The sequence below is a fragment of the Microcaecilia unicolor genome, chromosome 1 (assembly GCF_901765095.1).
Source record: "Microcaecilia unicolor chromosome 1, aMicUni1.1, whole genome shotgun sequence".
Lineage (NCBI taxonomy): Eukaryota > Metazoa > Chordata > Amphibia > Gymnophiona > Siphonopidae > Microcaecilia > Microcaecilia unicolor.
The window spans coordinates 772,704,378-772,726,377 of NC_044031.1; the positions used below are offsets into that span (position 1 = coordinate 772,704,378).

Consider the following 22,000-nt stretch of genomic DNA (forward strand, 5'->3'; position numbering starts at 1 on the left):
TTCGTCAGATCGGAAATAAGCAAATGTGCTAGCTGACAGTGTATATAAGTGAAAACATTCAAGCATTACTATGACAGTCTGACAGGGTGGGAGGATGGGGGTGGGGTCGGAGGTATGCATGGGGACATCAAAGCATATCATTGATATTCTAACAGGATGGGTGTGGATAGGTGAGGGGTGGGGTGATCAACAGAGACATACAGCTTTATGGTTTATAATGTATTTATAATGTATTGTTTTAATGGTTCAATAATTTTTATTGATGAACAGTAGAGTAAACAGAACTGACATCATTGATACATCCATTATCATCCTCTTTCTCTTTTACACTTCAGTAATTCTCACCTACTGTATCACCAAAATTTATTTTTCTCCCTCCCACCCCCCCATCCCTCAACTTCCAACAGCTGCACAAACATAGAAGAAAGACAGTCCCTGCTCAAAGAGCTTACAATCTAATAGACAAAAAATAGAGTAAGCAAGTCAACTCAATTAATGTGTACAGGAAGGAGAGGAGGGTAGGTGGAGGCGAGTGGTTACGAGTCAAAAGCAATGTTAAACAGGTGGGCTTTCAGTCTAGATTTAAAGGTGGCCAAGGATGGGGCAAGACGTAGGGGCTCAGGAAGTTTATTTCAGGCGTAGGGTGCAGCGAGACAGAAGGCGCGAAGTCTAGAGTTGGCAGTAGTGGAGAAGGGAACAGATAAGAAGGATTTATCCATGGAGCGGAGTGAACGGGAAGGGGTGTAGGGAAGGACGAGTGTGGAGAGATACTGGGGAGTAGCAGAGTGAGTACATTTATAGGTTAGTAGAAGAAGTTTGAACAGGATGCGAAAACGGATAGGGAGCCAGTGAAGCGACTTGAGGAGAGGGGTAGTATGAGTAAAGCGACCCTGGCGGAAGACGAGACGGGCAGCAGAGTTTTGAACCGATTGGAGAGGGGAAAGGTGACTAAGTGGGAAGCCAGCAAGAAGCAGATTGCAGTAGTCTCTGGTTACCTAGTCAAAGAAATGAATCAGATTTGTATGACAAGATCTGCCTCTAGTGAAATCATGCTGCCTTGGGTGCTGCAATCCATTGGATTCCAGAAAGCTCACTATTTGTTTTAAGAAGTATTTCCATTAATTTACTTACCACAGACTTACCAGCCTGTAGTTCCCAGCTTCCTTCTTATTTCCACTTTTGTGCAGAGGGATCACATCTTCCCTTCTCCAGTCTTCCAGGACCACTATAGAAGCATTGAAAAAGTCAGCCAGTGGAGCCACTAGAACTTCCCTAAGTTCCTTCAGTATTCTCGGATATATGCATCCAGCCCCTTTGCTTTGTCCACCTGAAGTTTACCTAGCTGCTCATAAACACAGTCCTCTGTAAATTGTTTAGGGTTTACAACACTTCCATTCCTATATGTTTGTCATCTGCAGTTCTATTCCTGACCTTTCACCTTGAACACAGAATAGTAACATACATGGAGGCGTATTTTCAAAGCACTTAGCCTTACAAAGTTCCATAGGTTACTATGGAACTTTGTAAGGCTAAGTGCTTTGAAAATGAGCCCCATAGTAACATAGTAGATGACGGCAGAAAAAGACCTGCACACCTGCACGGTCCATCCAGTCTGCCCAACAAGATAACTCATATGTGCTACTTTTTGTGTATACCTTACCTTGATTTGTATCTGTCTTTTTCAGGGCACAGACCGTATAAGTCTGCCCAACACTAGCCTCGCCTCCCAACCACCAGCCCCCAGATCACTAGATGAACGTGGTACAGACAGTCCAGAAATATTTGTTAAGAAGAGCCGTACTGGATCAGACCAATGGTCTAGCTCAGGATCCTGCTTCCAAAAGTGGCCAATCCAGGTCACAAGTGCCTGGCAGAAACCCAGTTGGTAGCAATATTCCATGATCCCAATCCCAGGGCAAGCAGTGGCTTCCCCCAGGTCCATCTCAATAACAGACTATGGACTTTTTCTCCAGGAACTTGTCCAACCTTTTGAAATCCAGAAATGCTAACCGCTGTTACTACATCCTCTGGCAGCGATTAAGTATTCTTTGAGTGAAAAAATATTTCCTCCTATTTGTTTTTAAGATATTTTCATATCATTTCATTGAGTGTCCCCTGGTCTTTGTACTTTTTGAAAGATTCACTTTTACCTGTTCAACACACACGATTTTGTAGACTTTAATCATATTCCCCATCAGCCGTCTCTTTATCAAGCTGAAGAGCCCTAACCTCTTTAACCTTTCCTCATATAAGAGGAGCTTCATCCCCTTTATCATTTTAGTCGCTCTTCTGTGAACCTTTTCTAATTCCGCTAGATCTTTTATGAGATATGGTGACCAGAATTGATCACAGTACTCAATGTGAGGTCACACCATGGAACGATACAGAGACATAATATTCTTGGTCTTATTTTCCATCCCTTTCCTAGTATCCTGTTTGCTTTTTTGGCCACCACCACACACTGTGCAGAAGGTTTCAGCGTATTGTCTACAATGACACCCAGATCTTTTTCTTGGGTGCTGACTCCTAAGTTTAACCCCAGCATCAGGTAACTATAATTCAGATTATTCTTACCAATGTACATCACTTTGTATTTCTACACATTAAATTTCATCTGTCTTTTGAATGCCTAATCTTCCAGTTTCCTAAGATCTTCCTGCAATTTTTCACAAGCCACATGTGTTTTGACAACTTTGAATAGTTTTGTTCTCATCTGCAAATTTAATCACCTCACTTGTCATTCCGATTTCCTGATCATTTGTAAGTATGTTAAATAGTACCGGTCCCAGTACAGATTCCTGCGGCACTCCATTATTCACCCATCCTCCATTGAGAAAAATGGCCATTTAACGCTTCTCTCTGTTTTACTACTGCTACTACTACTACTACTTGACATTTCTAAAGCGCTACTAGGGTTACGCAGCGCTGTACAATTTAACATAGAAGGACAGTCCCTGCTCAAAGGAGCTTACAATCTAAAGGACAAATGTACAGTCAGTCAAATAGGGGCAGTCTAGATTTCCTGAAAGGTATAAAGGTTAGGTGCCGAAAGCAACACTGAAGAGGTGGGCTTTGAGCAAGGATTTGAAGATGGGTAGGGAGGGGGCTTGGCGTAAGGGCTCAGGAAGTTTATTCCAAGCATAGGGTGAGTAACCAATTCCTAATCCACAGAAGGGCATTGCCTCCTATCCCATGACTTTTTAATTTTCTCAGGCGTCTCTCATGAGAAACTTTGTCAAAAGTCTTCTGAAAATCTAGATGCACAATATCAACCGGCTCACCTTTATGCACATGTTTATTCACGCCTTCAAAGAAATGAAGCAAATTGTTGAGACAAAACTTCCCTTAGCTGAACCCAGGCTGACTCTGTCCCATTAAATCATGTTTGTCTATGTGTTCTGTCATTTTGTTCTTTATAATAGTTTCCACTATTTTGCCCAGCACTGAAATCAGACTTACCAATCTGTAATTTCCAGGATCTCCCATGGAACCCTTTTTAAAAATCAGCATTACATTGGCCACTCTCCAATCTTCAGTTACTACAGACAATTTTAATGACAGTTTACAGACCAGTAACAGCAGATCAGCTATTTTATGTTTGCGTTCTTTCAGTACCCTCAGGTGTATACAGTCCAGTTAATTTATGACTCTTGAACTTGTCAATTTGGCTCAGTACATCTTCCAAGTTCACCGAGATTTCTTTCAGTTCCTCCACATCATCACCTTTGAAAGCCATTCCCGGTACAGGTAGATCTACATAAGTACATAAGTATTGCCATATGGGACAGATCGAAGGCCCATCAAGCCCAACATCCTGTTTCCAATAGTGGCCAATCCAGGTCACAAGTACCTGGAAAGATCCCAAAAAACTACAATACATTTTATGCTGCTTTTCCTAAAAATAAGCAGTGGAGTTTCCCCCTTTTAATAACGGTCTATGGACTTTTCCTTTAGGAAGCCATCCAAACCTTTTTTTAAACCCCACTAAGCTAATTGCTTTTACCGCATTCTCTGGCAACAAATTCCACAGATTAATTACACATTGAGTGAAGAAACATTTTTGCTAATTCATTTTAAATTTACTACTTTGTAGCTTCATTGCGTGCCCCCTAGTCCTAGTATTTTTGGAAACAGTAAACAACCGATTCACATCTACCCGTTCCACTCCACTCATTATTGTATAGACCTCTATCATATGTACCCTCAGCCGTCTTTTCTGCAAGCCAAAGAGGCCTAGCTGCTAAGAGAGCAAATAGAATGTTAAATATTATTAGGAAAGGAATGTAAAACAAAGTATGCTTTTGTATTGCTCCATGGTGCAAACGCACCTCGTATATTGTGTTGATGGGTCACCACATCTCAAAAAAGATATAGTGGAAATAGAAAAGGTACAGAGAAGGGTGATCAAAATGGTAAAGGGGATGGGATGACTTCCCTATAAGGAAAGGCTAAAGCGGCTAGGACTCTTCAGCTTGGAGAAAAGACGGCTGAGGGGAGATATGATAAAAGGCCTATAAAACATTGAGTGGAGTGGAACGAGTAGGTGTGAATCGCTTGTTCACTCTTTTCAAAAATACTAGGACTAGGGGGCACGCAGAAACCTTTTCTCTTCCACCACTCTATCTAAGTCAGTCAATAAAGCCGTTTCTTCCTATGATACTATTCTCTCCTCTGCCCTGGACACTCTTGCCCCTCCCATGCCCCGTCCTACTAGGTGTACCAAACCCCAGCCTTGGCTGACCTCTATAATCCGCTACTTTCGTTCCTGTGCCCGCTCTGCTGAACGTTCTTGGCTTAAATCCCACACCCTTGCCAACTTCATTCATTTCAAATTCATGCTTAACGCCTTCAAGTCTGCCCTTTCACGGGCCAAACAGGATTACTTCACCCAATTGACAAATTCGCTTGGCTCTAACCCTTGACTTCTCTTTGCCACACTGAACTCTCTTCTCAAAGTGTCTCCGTCCCCAATTCCCTCTTCTCTTTCTCCTCAGACCCTAGCTGAGCACTTCTATGATAAAATCCGTAAGATTAACCTTGAATCTTCATCCAAACCCTCCCCACCTCTCTCTCCCTTAGTCCAAACCCCCTTCTCTCCTTCCTCTCCTTCTTTTTCCTCCTTCTCTGAAGTTTCAACTGAGGAAACTGCCCTTCTTCTTTCCTTCTCCAAATGTACTACCTGTTCATCTGATCCCATCCCCACTTATCTACTTACATAAGTACATAAGTAATGCCATACTGGGAAAAGACCAAGGGTCCATCGAGCCCAGCATCTTGTCCACGACAGCGGCCAATCCAGGCCAAGGGCACCTGGCAAGCTTCCCAAACGTACAAACATTCTATACATGTTATTCCTGGGATTTTGGATTTTTCCAAGTCCGTTTAGTAGCGGTTTATGGACTTGTCCGTTAGGAAACCGTCCAACCCCTTTTTAAACTCTGCTAAGCTAACCGCCTTCACCACATTTTCCGGCAATGAATTCCAGAGTTTAATTACACGTTGGGTGAAGAAAAATTTTCTCCGATTTGTTTTAAATTTACTGCACTGTAGTTTAATCGCATGCCCCCTAGTCCTAGTATTTTTGGAAAGCGTGAACAGAAGCTTCACATCCACCTGTTCCACTCCACTCATTATTTTATATACCTCTATCATGTCTCCCCTCAGCCGTCTCTTCTCCAAGCTGAATAGCCCTAGCCTCCTTAGTCTTTCTTCATAGGGAAGTCGTCCCATCCCCGCTATCATTTTAGTCGCCCTTCGCTGCACCTTTTCCAATTCTACTATATCTTTCTTGAGATGCGGCGACCAGAATTGAACACAATACTCAAGGTGCGGTCGCACCATGGAGCGATACAACGGCATTATAACATCCTCACACCTGTTTTCCATACCTTTCCTAATAATACCCAACATTCTATTCGCTTTCCTAGCCGCAGCAGCACACTGAGCAGAAGGTTTCAGTGTGTTATCGACGACGACACCCAGATCCCTTTCTTGGTCCATAACTCCTAACGTGGAACCTTGCATGACGTAGCTATCTCTCCTACTATCATCCCTGTCATCTGTCACATCCTTAATCTCTCACTCTCCACTGCAACTGTTCCTACGGCCTTCAAACATGCTGTTGTCACTCCACTCCTTAAAAAAAACCCTCGACCCTACCTGTCCCTCCAACTATCACCCCATCTCCCTTCTTCCTTTCCTCTCCAAATTACTTGAACGCGTCGTGCACCGCCGTTGTCTTGACTTCTTCTCTTATCAACCCACTCCAATCTGGTTTCCGCCCTCATCACTCTACTGAAACTGCACTTACCAAAGTCTCTAATGACCTGCTGCTGGCTACATCCAGAGGTCTCTATTCTATCCTTATCCTTCTTGGCCTATCTGCTGCTTTCAACACTGTTGACAACACCATACTCCTGGATACACTATCCTCGATTGGATTCCAGGGCTCTGTTCTTTCCTGGTTCTCCTCCTACCTCTCACTTCGCACTTTCAGTGTTCACTCTGGCGGTTCCTCTTCAACTTCCATCCCGCTTTCAGTTGGTGTACCCCAGGGTTCTGTCCTTGGACCCCTCCTTTTCTCCATCTATACCTCTTCTCTTGGTACCCTGATTTCATCCCATGGCTTTCAATACCATCTTTATGCAGATGACTCTCAGATCTACATCTCCACCCCTGAAATCTCAACCGTAATCCAGGACAAAATTTCATCCTGCTTGTCTGACATTGCTGCTTGGATGTCTCAACGACATCTGAAGCTAAACATGACTAAAACTGAACTTCTCATTTTCCCCCTAAACCCACTTCCCCTCTTCCCCCATTCTCTATCTCCATTAATGGCTCTCACATCCTCCCTGTCTCCTCAGCTTGTAACCTTGGAGTCATCTTTGATTCCTCTCTCTTCTTCAACAGATTGCCAAAACCTGTCGTTTCTTTATCTACAACATTAGCAAAATTCGCCACTTCCTTTCTGAATACGCTACCAGAACCCTTATCCAAACCCTTGTCACCTCTCACTTGGATTATTGCAATTTGCTTCTCACTGGTCTTCCACTCAGCCATCTCTCTCCTCTCCAGTCTGTCCAAAATTCTGCAAGTCACTTCACTGGCTCCCTGCCCGCTTCCACATACAGTTCAAACTTCTGTTACTGGCAGCCTCCCATTACCTATCCACTCTCATCTCTCCCTACATTCCTCCCCGTGAACTCCGCTCACTGGACAAATCTCTCGTCATCCCCCTTCTCCTCCACTGCTAACTCCAGACTTCGTTCCTTCTCCCTCGCGGCACCTTATTCCTGGAATAGACTTCCTGAGCCTGAACATCTAGCTCCATCTCTACCTGTTTTCAAATCTATGCTGAAAACCCACCTTTTCACTACTGCTTTTGGCTCCTAGCCACTACTCAATTGCCCTCCCCTTGTTCCTTCTCACCCAGTACTTCCCTCGCCCTTAATTGTCTTGTCTGTCTGTATTTTTAGATTGTAAGCTCTATTGACCAGGGACTGTCTCTCTGTGTCAGGTGTTCAGCGCTGCGTGTGTCTGGTAGTGCTATACAAATGCTAATAATAATAATAAATTTCAAACAAATCAGAGAAAATATCTCTTCACTCAGCATGTAATTAAACTCTGGAATTTGTTCGTAGAGAATGTAGTAAAAGCGATTAGCTTAGCGGTGTTTTAAAAAAGTTTGGATGGCTTCCTAAAGGAAAAGTCCATAGACCATTATTAAATGGACTTGGGGAAAATCCACTGCTTATTTCTAGAATAAACATCATAAAATGTATTGTACTGTTTTGGGATCTTTCCAGGTACTTGTGACCTGGATTGACCACTGTTGGAAACAGGATGATGGGCTTGATGGACCTTTGGTCTGTCCCAGTATGGCAGTACTTATGCAACCCTGAAGTGTAGGAGAGGTAAGAGGATAAGTGTGACCTGTAAAGGGGATGGAACTCCTCCCATATGAGGAAAAGCTAAAGAGGTTAGGGCTCTTTAGCTTGGAAAAGAGACAGCTGAGAAGGGATATGTTTGAGGTCTATAAAATCCTGAGTGGTGTAGAACAAGTAGAAGTAAATCGATTTTTCACTCTCAAAAAGTACAAAGGTAGGGGACACAATGAAATTGTATGGTTAGCATATCAGGGTTTAAAAAAGGTTTGGAAATGTCCTGGAGGAAAAATCCATAGTCTGTTATTAAGATGGGCACGGAGGAAGCCACTGCTTGCCCCAGGATTGGTAGCATGGAATGTTGTTACTAATTGGGTTTGTGCCAGATACTTGTGACCTGGATTGGCCACTGTTAGACATAGGATACTGGGCTAGATGGACCATTGCTCTGCCCCAGTATGGATGAGATCCTGGGGAACTGGATTTGATTCCCACTGCAGCTCCTTCTGATCCTGGGGATAAAGGGAACGGGACGACTTCCCTATGAGGAAAGGCTAAAGCGGCTAGGGCTCTTCAGCTTGGAGAAAAGGCGGCTGAGGGGAGATATGATAGAGGTCCAGAAAATAATGAGTGGAGTTGAACAGGTAGATGTGAAGCGTCTGTTCATGCTTTCCAAAAATACTAGGACTAGGGGGCATGCGATGAAGCTACAATGTAGTAAATTTAAAATGAATTGGAGAAAATTTTTCTTCACTCAACGTGTAATTAAACTCTGGAATTCGTTGCCAGAGAATGTGGTAAAGGCAGTTAGTTTAGCGGAGTTTTAAAAAGGTTTGGATGGCTTCCTAAAGGAAAAGTCCATAGACCGTTATTAAATGGACTTGGGAAAAATCCACTATTTCTGGGATAAGCAGTATAAAATGTTTTGTACATTTTGGGGATCTTGCCGGGTATTTGTGACATGGATTGGCCACTGTTAGAAACAGGATGATGGTCTCGATGGACCTTTGGTCTTTCCCAGTATGGCAATACTTATGTACTTATGGGCAAGTCATTTAACCCTCTATTGCCCCAGGTACAAAAAAAATAGATTGTGTGCCCAATAGGGACAGAGAAAGTACCAGCATATAATGTGTACCATGTTGTGTGCATCTAATATAGCTATAGAATTGATTATTATTTGTAGTAGTAGTATGTTCTTATGAGCAGTAGGCTTGAACGGATTTAGCAGTAAACGATTAGCATGAAGCCATTGGTCAACTGAGGTTAAACAAGACCAGAGAATAGTCAGGTCAGGCATATAAGGATCTTGTGTAGAGACTAAAAATATGTCATCTGCATATATATAAATTCTAAAGCTGGATTCTTGGATTAGTGTTGCCAAGGGACTAAGAAAGATATTAAAGACTAAGGGAGATGGTACTGAGCCTTGAGGGACATCACAAGGGAGAGAAAAAAAGGCTTGATTCAGAAAAAGAGACCTTACAATTACAATAGCCCTAAAGATCTAGAGAGAAGGAGGGAATGGCTAACAAGATCAACGTAACATCTCCAGCTGCATGAGGGAGCCTTAAGTCCGGCTTGCTTCCAGAAAAGAAGTCACATAATTTTAAATGGAAGACGTTTTCCGTCTGGTGTGAGGTCAGGACCCTAGATCCTTTTTCCTGCCTTACACAAAATCTGCTTCAATACCTTCTAAACCTTTCTGAGTCTGGTTTTAAAACCAACTCCATAAGGGTTCACGTCAGTTCAATTGGCACTTATCATCACTGTTCACAAGGTAAGCCCATCTCTATACAGCCTCTAATTGTTCGATTCATGAGAAGTTTGCTTCTCACGAACACACCAATCAAACCTCATGGGATCTCAGTGTTATCCTCACCCAGCTGATGAAATCTCCTTTTCAGGTGCTTGATGCTTTCCACCTGAAGTTTGTGACCTGGAAGGTTTTATTTCTGGTGGCAGTCACTTCAGAATGCAGAATCAGTGAGCTTCAGGCCCTTGTAGCTGATCCACCTTACATAAAGTTCCATCATAATAGAGTGGTTCTTCACACACATCCTAAGTTCTTTCCAGAGGTGTTGTTGAATTACCACCTTAACCAGTCAATTATTCTACCAACATTTTTTCCAAAGCCTCATTCCCATCCTCGTGAAAGCACACTGCACACCTTGGACTGAAAGATAACCTTAGCCTTCTACCTGGAGCAAACTAAAGACCATAGACAGTCCACCCAGCTTTTTGTTTCTTTTGATCCAAACAGTATGGGAGCAGCCATCAGTAAACACACTTTAGCCAGTTGCCTAATATAGAACAGACTCGACACAGGCGTATTTCAGCATATGTGCCTTTTTGTCAGGAGTCAAAAAACCTGTTACATTCTGCTATGCAATTATGATCAATACATATACAGAAATAGAAGTAAAGCTTCAAAGCAGGAGGAGTGGCCTAGTGGTTAGGGTGGTGGACTTTGGTCCTGGGGAACTGAGGAACTGAATTCGACTCCCACTTCAGGCACAGGCAGCTCCTTGTGACTCTGGGCAAGTCACTTAACCCTCCATTGCCCCATGTAAGCCACATTGAGCCTGCCATGAGTGGGAAAGCGCGGGGTACAAATGTAACAAAAATAAATAAAAATCTAAGCATGCCTGAAGAGGCGCACGATCAATAGAAAATAAAGAAGTCAGGAAAATAAGCAAGATATCAGCATAGAAGTAGAAATTTATATTGAAAGACTGTATAAGGGTGGCGAGTGGGCTTAAGAAAATATTTAAAAGGAGAAAGGATTGATCGTTAGGGAACCCCACTAGAAAAAGGGTACATGGAAGAAGATACAGTAGATGTTCTTACAAAGAAAGAACGTCTGGACAGAAATGATGAAAACCAATTCAGAGCGGTACCAAAAATTCCTGCCACTCGGCAAGTGGCTGAACTAGGAGAGGATGATCAATTAAATCAAAAGCAGCAGATAGGTCTAATAAGATGGAAAGTACAATCTTGCTTGTACCAAGTAAAGAATTCAACTGCTTATTTCTAGGATAAGCAGCATAAAATGTATTTACAGGTTTGGGATCTTGCCAGCTACTAGTAACCTGGATTGGCCACTGTTGGAAACAGGATGTTAGGCTTAATGGATCCCTGCCTGACGTGGGTGAAGAGTTGATGTACCTTCAATAAATGAGAGAACATAAGAGTAGCCATACTGTGCCAGTACCTGGCTGAAACCCAAACTGTGGCAGCATTCTAATCTGAGAATAGATAAGAACACAAGAGTAGCCATACTGAGTAAGACCAATGGTCCATCTAGCCCAGTATCCTGTTTTCCAAACAGATGCCAAGCCAGGTCACAAGTACCTGGCAGAAACCCAAATTCTGGCAACACTCGATACTACAAATCCAAGGGCAAGTAGTTGTTTCCCCATGCCTGTCTCAATAGCAGACTATGAACTTTTCCTCCAGGAACTTGTCCAAACCATTTTTAAACCCAGATACGCTAACTGTTGTTACCACATTCTCCGAGGACAAGCAGGCTGCTTGTTCTCACTGATGGGTGACGTCCACGGCAGCCCCCTCCAATCGGAATCTTCAGTAGCAAAGGCCTTTGCTAGCCCTCGCGCGCCGAGCATGCGCGGCCGTCTTCCCGCCCAAACTGGCTCGTGTTCGTCAGTCTTCTTTTGTCCGCGCTCGGGACGGTCGTGTTCTGCGCCGTTTCGTGCCCCTCAAGTTGACCTCGCGCGTCTTCGCAATTTTCGCTAAAAAAAAAAAAAAAGAAGGACCTTTACGGTCTTTACCCCTTTCCCGTGCTTCCAGCTTTTGCCCCGCGTAAGTTTCCTTTCGCTTTCGGGACCGGCCTTTTTGGCCTCGGTACGGGGTTTTTTCTCCCTTCTTTTTGGTGCCTTCCGTCATCATCGCGAATTTTGATTTCGCTGGCGTGATTTTTCCGCCCATGTCATCGAAGTCTTCCAGCGGCTTCAAGAAGTGCACCCAGTGCGCCCGGGTAATCTCGCTCACTGATAGGCACGCTTCGTGTCTTCAGTGTCTCGGGGCTGGGCACCGCCCGCAGGCCTGTAGTCTTTGCGCTCTTTTGAAAAAGCGGACTCAGGTAGCGAGATTGGCCCAGTGGAACGCGTTGTTCTCGGGCTGTTCGACGACAACAGCACAGGACGCACCGAGCGCATCGGCGTCGACAGCATTGAAGTCATCGACCTTGGCATCGACTGCATCGAGGATCCGACCTCCTGCATCGTCGGTACCGAGGCATCGAAAGGCTGCGTCGACGTCGGTGGTACCGAGGCCTCCACTGTTGCTGATGTCGTCGGACGGTGGTGCTTCGTCTGGAGTGGATAGTCCATTCCCCTGCTGGTGGCTGTCCATTCCCCTGCTGGTGGCAGTGAGCCATCGGGTGGGTCTCCCCCTACCCTGAGGGCTCCTGCGGTACAGCCCCCCCCGAGATCGACCTTCTTCGGCCTCGGCCCCGAGGAAGCAACGGTTGGATTCTACATCCTCCTCATCGGTACCGGGAAGCTCCGGTGACATGCTTCGCTTGAAGAAGTCAAAGAAGCATCGTCACCGGTCTCCTTCCCGTCTCGGTACCGAGAGCTCTTGGTCGCCGAGGCAGTCGGCACCCAGTAGGCATCGGCACTGGGAGGACCGCTCACCCTCTGTTCAGGAGGTGTCGATGCTCTCCCCCTTGGACAGCCCGGAACCGCCTCCACGCCCGGAACAGACTCTGACCTCGACACCTGCATCGGCTTCCCAGTCTTTCTCCACAGCCGCTCTGCACAAGAGTCTCCGGGCCGTTCTTCCAGAGATTCTGGGAGAGCTGTTGCGCTCTTCCCCTCCGGTACCGGGGGTGCTTGCGCCTCCGGTACAGTCGAGTGAGGCGACGGCAGGCCCCTTGCCCGAGGTGAGGTCCCCGGTACCGATACCGCTTGCGGTACCGGCTACGGCCGCCTCCCAGGCGGACTCCCCGACGACGTCGACGGAGGGAGCTTCGCCGGTGCTAGCGAGGGAGTCCACCTCTCGACGCTCCTACCGTGGCCGCGTTTCCACGGAGTCGAGTCTGGCACGGCTTCAGACACAGGTTCGTGAACTTGTGTCTGATACCGATGGTGAGGCCTCGTGGGAGGAAGAGGAGGACATCAGATATTTCTCTGACGAGGAGTCTGATGGCCTTCCTTCTGATCCCACTCCCTCTCCTGAAAGGCAGCTTTCTCCTCCTGAGAGTCTGTCTTTCGCGGCCTTTGTCCGGGAGATGTCTACGGCCATCCCCTTCCCGGTGGTTGTGGAGGATGAGCCCAGGGCTGAAATGTTTGAGCTCTTGGACTATCCTTCTCCACCTAAGGAAGCGTCCACAGTACCCATGCATCATGTCCTAAAGAAGACATTGCTGGCGAACTGGACCAAGCCTCTAACTAATCCCCACATTCCCAAGAAGATCGAATCCCAGTATCGGATCCATGGGGACCCAGAGCTGATGCGCACTCAGTTGCCTCACGACTCTGGTGTGGTGGATCTGGCCCTAAAGAAGGCTAAGAGTTCTAGAGAGCATGCTTCGGCGCCCCCGGGCAAAGACTCCAGAACCTTAGACTCCTTTGGGAGGAAGGCCTATCATTCCTCTATGCTCGTGGCCAAAATCCAGTCTTACCAGCTCTACACGAGCATCCATATGTGGAACAATGTGCAGCAGTTGGCGGGCTTGGTGGACAAGCTCCCTCCTGAGCAAGCCAAGCCGTTTCAGGAGGTGGTCAGGCAGTTGAAGGCGTGCAGAAAATTCCTGGCCAGAGGGGTATATGATACCTTTGATGTTGCGTCCAGGGCCGCTGCTCAAGGTGTGGTGATGTGCAGACTCTCATGGCTGCGTGCCTCCGACCTGGAGAATAGGATCCAGCAGCGGTTTGCGGACTCTCCTTGCCGAGCGGACAACATTTTTGGAGAAAAAGTCGAACAGGTGGTAGAACAGCTCCACCAGCGAGATACCGCTTTAGACAAGTTCTCCCGCCGGCAGCCTTCAGCTTCTACCTCTTCAGGTAGACGTTTTTATGGGGGAAGGAAGACTATTCCCTACTCTTCTGGTAAGCGTAGGTACAATCCTCCTTCTCGACAGCCTGCGGCCCAGGCTAAGCCCCAGCGCGCTCGCTCTCGTCAGCAGCGTGCGCCTCAGCAAGGCCCCTCGGCTCCCCAGCAAAAGCAAGGGACGAACTTTTGACTGGCTCCAGCAGAGCATAGCCGACATCAATGTGTCAGTGCCGGGCGATCTGCCGGTCGGGGGGAGGTTGAAAGTTTTTCACCAAAGGTGGCCTCTCATAACCTCCGACCAGTGGGTTCTCCAAATAGTCCGGCAAGGATACACCCTCAATTTGATTTCCAAACCTCCAAATTGCCCACCGGGAGCTCAATCCTACAGCTTCCAGCACAAGCAGGTACTTTCAGAGGAACTCTCCGCCCTTCACAGCGCCAATGCGGTCAAGCCCGTGCCATCCGGACAAGAAGGGCTGGGATTCTATTCCAGGTACTTCCTTGTGGAAAAGAAAACAGGGGGGATGCGTCCCTTCCTAGACCTAAGGGCCCTGAACAAATATCTGGTCAAAGAAAAGTTCAGGATGCTTTCCCTGGGCACCCTTCTTCCCATGATTCAGGAAAACGACTGGCTATGCTCTCTGGACTTGAAGGACGCCTACACGCACATCCCGATACTGCCAGCTTACAGACAGTATCTACGATTTCAGCTGGGCACACGTCACTTCCAGTACTGTGTGCTACCCTTTGGGCTCGCCTCCGCGCCCAGAGTGTTCATGAAGTGCTTGGCTGTAGTAGCAGCGGCGCTTCGCAGGCTGGGAGTACACGTGCTCCCCTATCTCGACGATTGGCTGGTGAAGAACACATCCGAGGCAGGAGCTCTACAGTCCATGCAGATGACTATTCGACTCCTGGAGCTACTGGGGTTTGTGATAAATTATCCAAAGTCCCATCTTCTCCCAGTACAGAGACTCAAATTCATAGGAGCTCTGCTGGATTCTCGGACGGCTCGTGCCTATCTCCCAGAGACGAGAGCCAACAACTTGTTGTCCCTCGTCTCGCGGGTGCGAGCGTCCCAGCAGATCACAGCTCGGCAGATGTTGAGATTGCTGGGCCACATGGCCTCCACAGTTCATGTGACTCCCATGGCCCGCCTTCACATGCGATCTGCTCAATGGACCCTAGCTTCCCAGTGGTTTCAGGCTGCTGGGGATCTAGAAGACGTGATCCACCTGTCCACGAGTTTTCTCAACTCCCTGTATTGGTGGACGATTTGGTCCAATTTGACTCTGGGACGCCCTTTCCAAATTCCTCAGCCACAAAAAGTGCTGACGACGGATGCGTCTCTCCTGGGGTGGGGAGCTCATGTCGATGGGCTTCACACCCAAGGAAGCTGGTCCCTCCAGGAACGCGATCTGCAGATCAATCTCCTGGAGTTACGAGCGGTCTGGAACGCTCTGAAGGCTTTCAGAGATCGGTTGTCCCACCAAATTATCCAAATTCAGACAGACAACCAGGTTGCCATGTAACATAGTAGATGACGGCAGATAAAGACCTGCATGGTCCATCCAGTCTGCCCATGACAAACTCATATGTGTATACCTTACCTTGAATTTGTACCTGTCCTTTTCAGGGCACAGACCATATAAGTCTGCCCAGCAGTATTTCCCGCCTCCCAACCACCAGTCCCGCCTCCCATCACCGGCTCTGGTACAGACCGTATAAGTTTGCCCTCCCCTATCCTCGCCTCCCAACCACCACCCCCTCTTCCCCCCAACTGCTCCGCCACCCAATTACATCAACAAGCAGGGGGGCACCGGATCTCGCCCCCTGTGTCAGGAAGCCGTCAGCATGTGGCTTTGGGCTCGCCGTCAGGGCATGGTGCTCCAAGCCACATACCTGGCAGGCGTAAACAACAGTCTGGCCGACAGACTGAGCAGGATTATGCAACCTCACGAGTGGTCGCTCAACTCCCGAGTAGTGCGACAGATCTTCCAGGTGTGGGGCACCCCCTTGGTAGATCTCTTTGCATCTCGAGCCAACCACAAGGTCCCTCAGTTCTGTTCCAGGCTTCAGGCCCACGGCAGACTGGCACCAGATGCCTTCCTCCTGGACTGGGGGGAGGGTCTCCTGTATGCTTATCCTCCCATACCTCTGGTCGGGAAGACTTTGTTGAAACTCAAGCAAGACCGAGGCACCATGATTCTGATTGCTCCCTTTTGGCCGCGTCAGATCTGGTTCCCTCTTCTTCTGGAGTTATCCTCCGAAGAACCATGGAGATTGGAGTGTTTTCCGACCCTCATCACACAGGACGAAGGGGCGCTTCTGCATCCCAGCCTCCAGTCTCTAGCTCTCACGGCCTGGATGTTGAGAGCGTAGACTTTGCCTCTTTGGGTCTGTCAGAGGGTGTCTCCCGCATCTTGCTTGCTTCCAGGAAAGATTCCACTAAGAGGAGTTACTTCTTTCTATGGAGGAGGTTTGCCATCTGGTGTGACAGCAAGGCCCTAGATCCTCACTCTTGTCCTACACAGACCCTGCTTGAATACCTTCTGCACTTGTCTGAGTCTGGTCTCAAGACCAACTCTGTAAGGGTTCACCTTAGTGCAATCAGTGCATACCATTACCGTGTGGAAGGTAAACCGATCTGAGGACAGCCTTTAGTTGTTCGCTTCATGAGAGGTTTGCTTTTGTCAAAGCCCCCCGTCAAACCTCCTACAGTGTCATGGGATCTCAATGTCATTCTCACCCAGCTGATGAAACCTCCTTTTGAGCCACTGAACTCCTGCCATCTGAAGTACTTGGCCTGGAAGGTCATTTTCTTGGTGGCAGTTACTTCAGCTCGTAGAGTCAGTGAGCTGCAGGCCCTGGTAGCCCAGGCCCCTTACACCAAATTTCATCATAACAGAGTAGTCCTCCGCACTCACCCTAAGTTCTTGCCAAAGGTTGTGTCGGAGTTCCATCTGAACCAGTCAATTGTCTTGCCAACATTCTTTCCCCGTCCTCATTCCTGCCCTGCTGAACGTCAGCTGCACACATTGGACTGCAAGAGAGCATTGGCCTTCTATCTGGAGCGGACACAGCCCAACAGACAGTCCACCCAATTGTTTGTTTCTTTTGATCCCAACAGGAGGGGAGTGGCTGTGGGGAAACGCACCATATCCAATTGGCTAGCAGATTGCATTTCCTTCACTTACGCCCAGGCTGGGCTGGCTCTTGAGGGTCATGTCACGGCTCATAATGTTAGAGCCATGGCAGCGTCGGTAGCCCACTTGAAGTCAGCCACTATTGAAGAGATTTGCAAAGCTGCGACGTGGTCATCTGTCCACACATTCACATCTCATTACTGCCTGCAGCAGGATACCCGACGAGACAGTCGGTTCGGGCAGTCAGTGCTTCAGAATCTGTTCGGGGTTTAGGATCCAACTCCACCCCCCAAGGCCCATGTTTTATTCTGTTCCAGGCTACACTCTCAGTTAGTTGGAAAAATTGTTAGGTCAATCTCAGTTATGTCCTCGCCGTTGCGAGGCCCAATTGACCATGTTTGTTGTTTTGAGTGAGCCTGGGGGCTAGGGATACCCCATCAGTGAGAACAAGCAGCCTGCTTGTCCTCGGAGAAAGCGAATGCTACATACCTGTAGAAGGTATTCTCCGAGGACAGCAGGCTGATTGTTCTCACAAACCTGCCCGCCTCCCCTTTGGAGTTGTGTCTTCCCTTGTCTTGTCTTGCTACATAGGGGACTGACGAACACGAGCCGGTTCGGGCGGGAAGACGGTCGCGCATGCGCGGTGCGCATGGGTGCGCGAGGACTAGCAAAGGCCTTTGCTAGTGAAGTTTCCGATTGGAGGGGCTACCGTGGACGTCACCCATCAGTGAGAACAATCAGCCTGCTGTCCTCGGAGAAAACCTTCTACAGGTATGTAGCATTCGCTGCCCAGAGTCACAAGGTGCTGCAGTGGGAATTGAACTCAGTTCCCCAGGATCAAAGTCCTCTGCACTAACCACTAGGCTACTCCTCCACTCCAAAATCAGCCCTGAAAGAGTCTTTTCTACAGAAAAGCACTAAGGGACCTTGAATACTAGTCCAAAACTCTGGGCCAATATTCAGACCCCGGGAGGAAGGCCAGCTATTCAATGCCAGGCCATTTCTGGTGACTGACATTGAATATCCAGTTTATTTTTATTCAGAGATAGCCGGTTAACTTTAACATCGGCTGTATTGGAGTTCCCAAATACGGTGACTTGTAAGCCACATTGAGCCTGCTAATGTGTGGAAAAATGGGGGATACAAATGCTGCAAATAAATAAACCGACTAAGCTTATACCAGCTATTTAAGTGGCCCGATTTGACTGCTTACAATAGCTGGATATATCTCCTAGTTGCTAACTGGGAATATTCAGGGGAGGATAACCGGCTATCCCCCGCTAACTATCACTGGATAGCTGGTAAGTGCCATTTTAGCAGCCAGGTGCCGTTCCTGGCTGGTGAAATGGTTTTGAATATGGAGGGGTATGTGTGTAAGCAAGTTATTTTCCTTTGAACAGCAGAAGAGAGCATTTAATTTTCTGCTTTTTTCCCTTTTCACCCAGGATATGCTGCCAATGTCAGGAGACCCCACACAGGGACCTGGCAATTATAACATTGAGGACTTTGCTGATTTGGGCATGTTTCCACCATTTTCAGAGTGATTTCAGCAGCGAGAGGAGTCTGCACAATAAGACTGACAAAGCTCATTCTTCTGTTTTCATTTCATTTGCTGACTGCTGTTTTCAATTACTATAGTAACCAAGAAAGGAGAAATCCTTTGGTGCCTGTGAGGTAGGGTAGATGTGTCATGTGCCTGTACAGCCACCAAGGGGTGATGAACTTTGCTGTCTGCAGACCATGCTTGAATTGAAAATTCAACCAAACAACGAAAAGGGAAGATTTGCAATGGCTTATTTAAAACCTTCCCAAGAAAAGGACTGTCTTTCTGTGCGTACACTCAGTCTGCGTTAGTTTAGTTTACTTTGTTACATTACAAATCATGGCCTCTTCCTCTGGTTTGCTATAATTAATGGTGAATATGTCTGTTCATTTCAAGCTGTGTGATGTGATGTTCAGCTCTGTTTGTCTGTATTGAGAGGCAATATAGCGTGTATCAGGTAAATGGAAGGCAGGGACAGTAATAAAAATATATTATGGGATGGACAGCCAATGCAGGGCAGATTATTATGAGATACAAGCTTCATGACCATAGAGTATAGAATCTGGAAGGATGCAAGGAATGCTTTGTTTTTTCCCCTATCTTGGAACAAAGATTGATAGATTACAGGGCAATTTTCTTAGTTACCTGGCTAAAAAGCAGCACGTTGTCCACTCCTAGGGCAGGATTAACGCAAACTAGGCACATGCTTAGAGCCCAGATGTTTCAGAAAAGCCCTAATTCGTTGACTTCCAAGGCAGTTTTTTTGTCCCAGTACTGCCTTTAGTGGCCCTTTCATTTCATTTATATCAAATTTATATGCCATCATATCAGATCTATATAACTCAGAAGCAAACATCCAAAAATCTCCCTCCCCCTTACTCAATATTAAAATCATTACAGCTATAAAATACTCCCACACTGTAATTGCTCATTATGTACAGTAAGCTTCACTGAAAAGATGTTTAATCTTTAATAAAACTTTCTATACTACCTAATCTAGGCAAAGTAGGTTGAGGCTGTTTATAGTAATAAAATTCAAAAACAACAATTAGAAAGGAACTCCATTATAAATAGGAAAGTTTACATATTCAATAACACACAGAAGAAAACAATAGAAATAAAAAAACAAGAAAACATATAATTATATAAAATCAGGAAATAGGAATGGAAATGGACTGGGCTCCCTAACCCTCACAACTGAATTCTTATAGGATAATTCCTCCCTAATAATGGGAGGGAGATCATTCCAAAGTTTTGGGGCAATGAAATAAAAGGCTGTACGACATGTTGATTCAAGATGTACTGATCACAAAGCAGGAGTCACCCAGAGGTGTGAATCTAGAGCGAAGAGCTCTAGAATGAGTGTAAGGAATGATATGTGATGATAAGAATGTAGGTGAACCTGTATGATAGGCCCTATATGCCATGCAAAGAATTTTGAATTGGAATCGATAGGGGATTGGTAACCAGTGAAGTTACTTGAAAAGAGGAGTAATGTGGTCTGTTTATTTTAGCTTGACAAAGAAATCTAACAACAGACTTATGTAGTGATTGAAGTCTTTTGAGTTGTAATTTGGAACAACCAATAAAGACAGAGTTATAATAGTCTATTTGTGAAATGACAAAAGCATGGATCAAAACATATAAGGAAAAGAAATCCAGAAAAGAACGTATGGTGCTTAATCTATGAAGAGCAAAGAAACCTGGTTTAACCACCTAACAGATCTGTTCATGAAAAAGCAACTGGGAGTCAATTATAATGCCTAAATAACTAAATGAAGTAACAGGATGAATGGTCTTTCCAAAAAAAAAAAATAGGAGTCAAGGTCAGAATAGCTAGATGACTAGTGATCCAACATGCGGTAGTTTTTTCCCGATTAAGCACCAATTTATGTTTTGTAAGCCAAGAAGCAATGGCATCTAAGCATGCCTGAAGAGGAGCAAGATCAATAGAAAATGAAGAAGTCAGGAAAATAAGCAAGATATCAGCATAGAAGTAGAAATTTATATTGAAAGACTGTATAAGGGTGGCGAGCGGGCTTAAGAAGATATTAAAAAGGAGAAAGGATTGATCCTTAGGGAACCCGACTAGAAAAAGGGTACATAGAAGAAGATACAGTAGATACAAAGAAAGAACGTCTGGACAGAAATGGTGAAAACCAATTCAGAGCGGTACCAAAAATTCCTGTCACTCGGCAAGTGGCTGAACTAGGAGAGGATGATCAATTAAATCAAAAGCAGCAGATAGGTCTAATAAGATGGAAAGTACAATCTTGCTTGTACCAAGTAAAGAATTCAACTGCTTATTTCTAGGATAAGCAGCATAAAATGTATTTACAGGTTTGGGATCTTGCCAGCTACTAGTAACCTGGATTGGCCACTGTTGGAAACAGGATGTTAGGCTTAATGGATCCTTCGGTCTGTCCCAATATGGCAATACTTTTGTTCTATGATCTTAAGTAGAGATATAACTACAGTTTCAGTACTGTGCAAGTTCCAGCACCCTGCCTGACGTGGGTGAAGAGTTGATGTACCTTCAATAAATGAGAGAACATAAGAGTAGCCATACTGTGCCAGTACCCAGGGCCGCCGAGAGCAAGAGCCGGGCCCAGGACAAGGCCGCCCCTGGGCCCCCCCACACACCCCACCCGAGGTCATCGTCGCCGCTGGGCCCCCCACCTGAGGTCGGCAGGCCCCCCCTCCACCCGCTACCGAGCCCTGAACTAACCTTAAACGCCTCCTTCCTTTCCTTTCACCACCTTCGCGGCAAGCAGCAGCAGGGCAGACCTCTCCTTCCTTCCGTGCTCCGCCCTCGCGGACGTTACGTCCACGAGGAAGGAGTGGCCTGCCCTGCTGCTGCTTGCCGCAAAGGTGGTGAAAGGAAAGGAAGGAGGCGTTTAAGGTTAGTTAGTTCGGGAGCGACGGTGGGTAGGCCTGTGCGGTGGCACCGGGCGCCCCTCTCGGCGGCCCTGCCAGTACCTGGCTGAAACCCAAACTGTGGCAGCATTCCAATCTGAGATTAGATAAGAACACAAGAGTAGCCATATTGAGTAAGACCAATGGTCCATCTAGCCCACTATCCTGTTTTCCAAACAGTGGCCAAGCCAGGTCACAAGTACCTGGCAGAAACCCAAATTCTGGCAACACTCCATACTACAAATCCTAGGGCAAGCAGTTGCTTCCCATGCCTGTCTCAATAGCAAACTGTGGACTTTTCCTCCAAAGAATTTGTCCAAACCTTTTTTAAACCCAGATACGCTAACTGCTGTTACCACCTCCTCAGGCAAAGAGTTCCAGAGTTTAACTATTTGTTGAGTGAAAAATATTTCCTTCTATTTGTTTTAAAAGTGTATCCATGTAACTTCCTCGAGTGACCCCTAGTCTTCGTACATAAGTACATAAGTATTGTC

At 46.4% G+C, this 22,000-nt stretch overlaps 1 protein-coding gene across 1 annotated transcript in view; it reads left to right on the forward strand.

Annotated features, from left to right (window-relative positions):
• The window catches only part of ARNT2 (aryl hydrocarbon receptor nuclear translocator 2), a 434,272-nt gene extending 413,340 nt beyond the window's left edge, over positions 1-20,932 (forward strand). The window contains 1 exon segment of the mRNA XM_030189838.1: positions 18,489-20,932. Coding sequence (XP_030045698.1) covers positions 18,489-18,591 — 103 coding nt within the window. The 3' untranslated portion in view covers positions 18,592-20,932.
• The last annotated feature ends 1,068 nt before the right edge of the window (positions 20,933-22,000 follow it).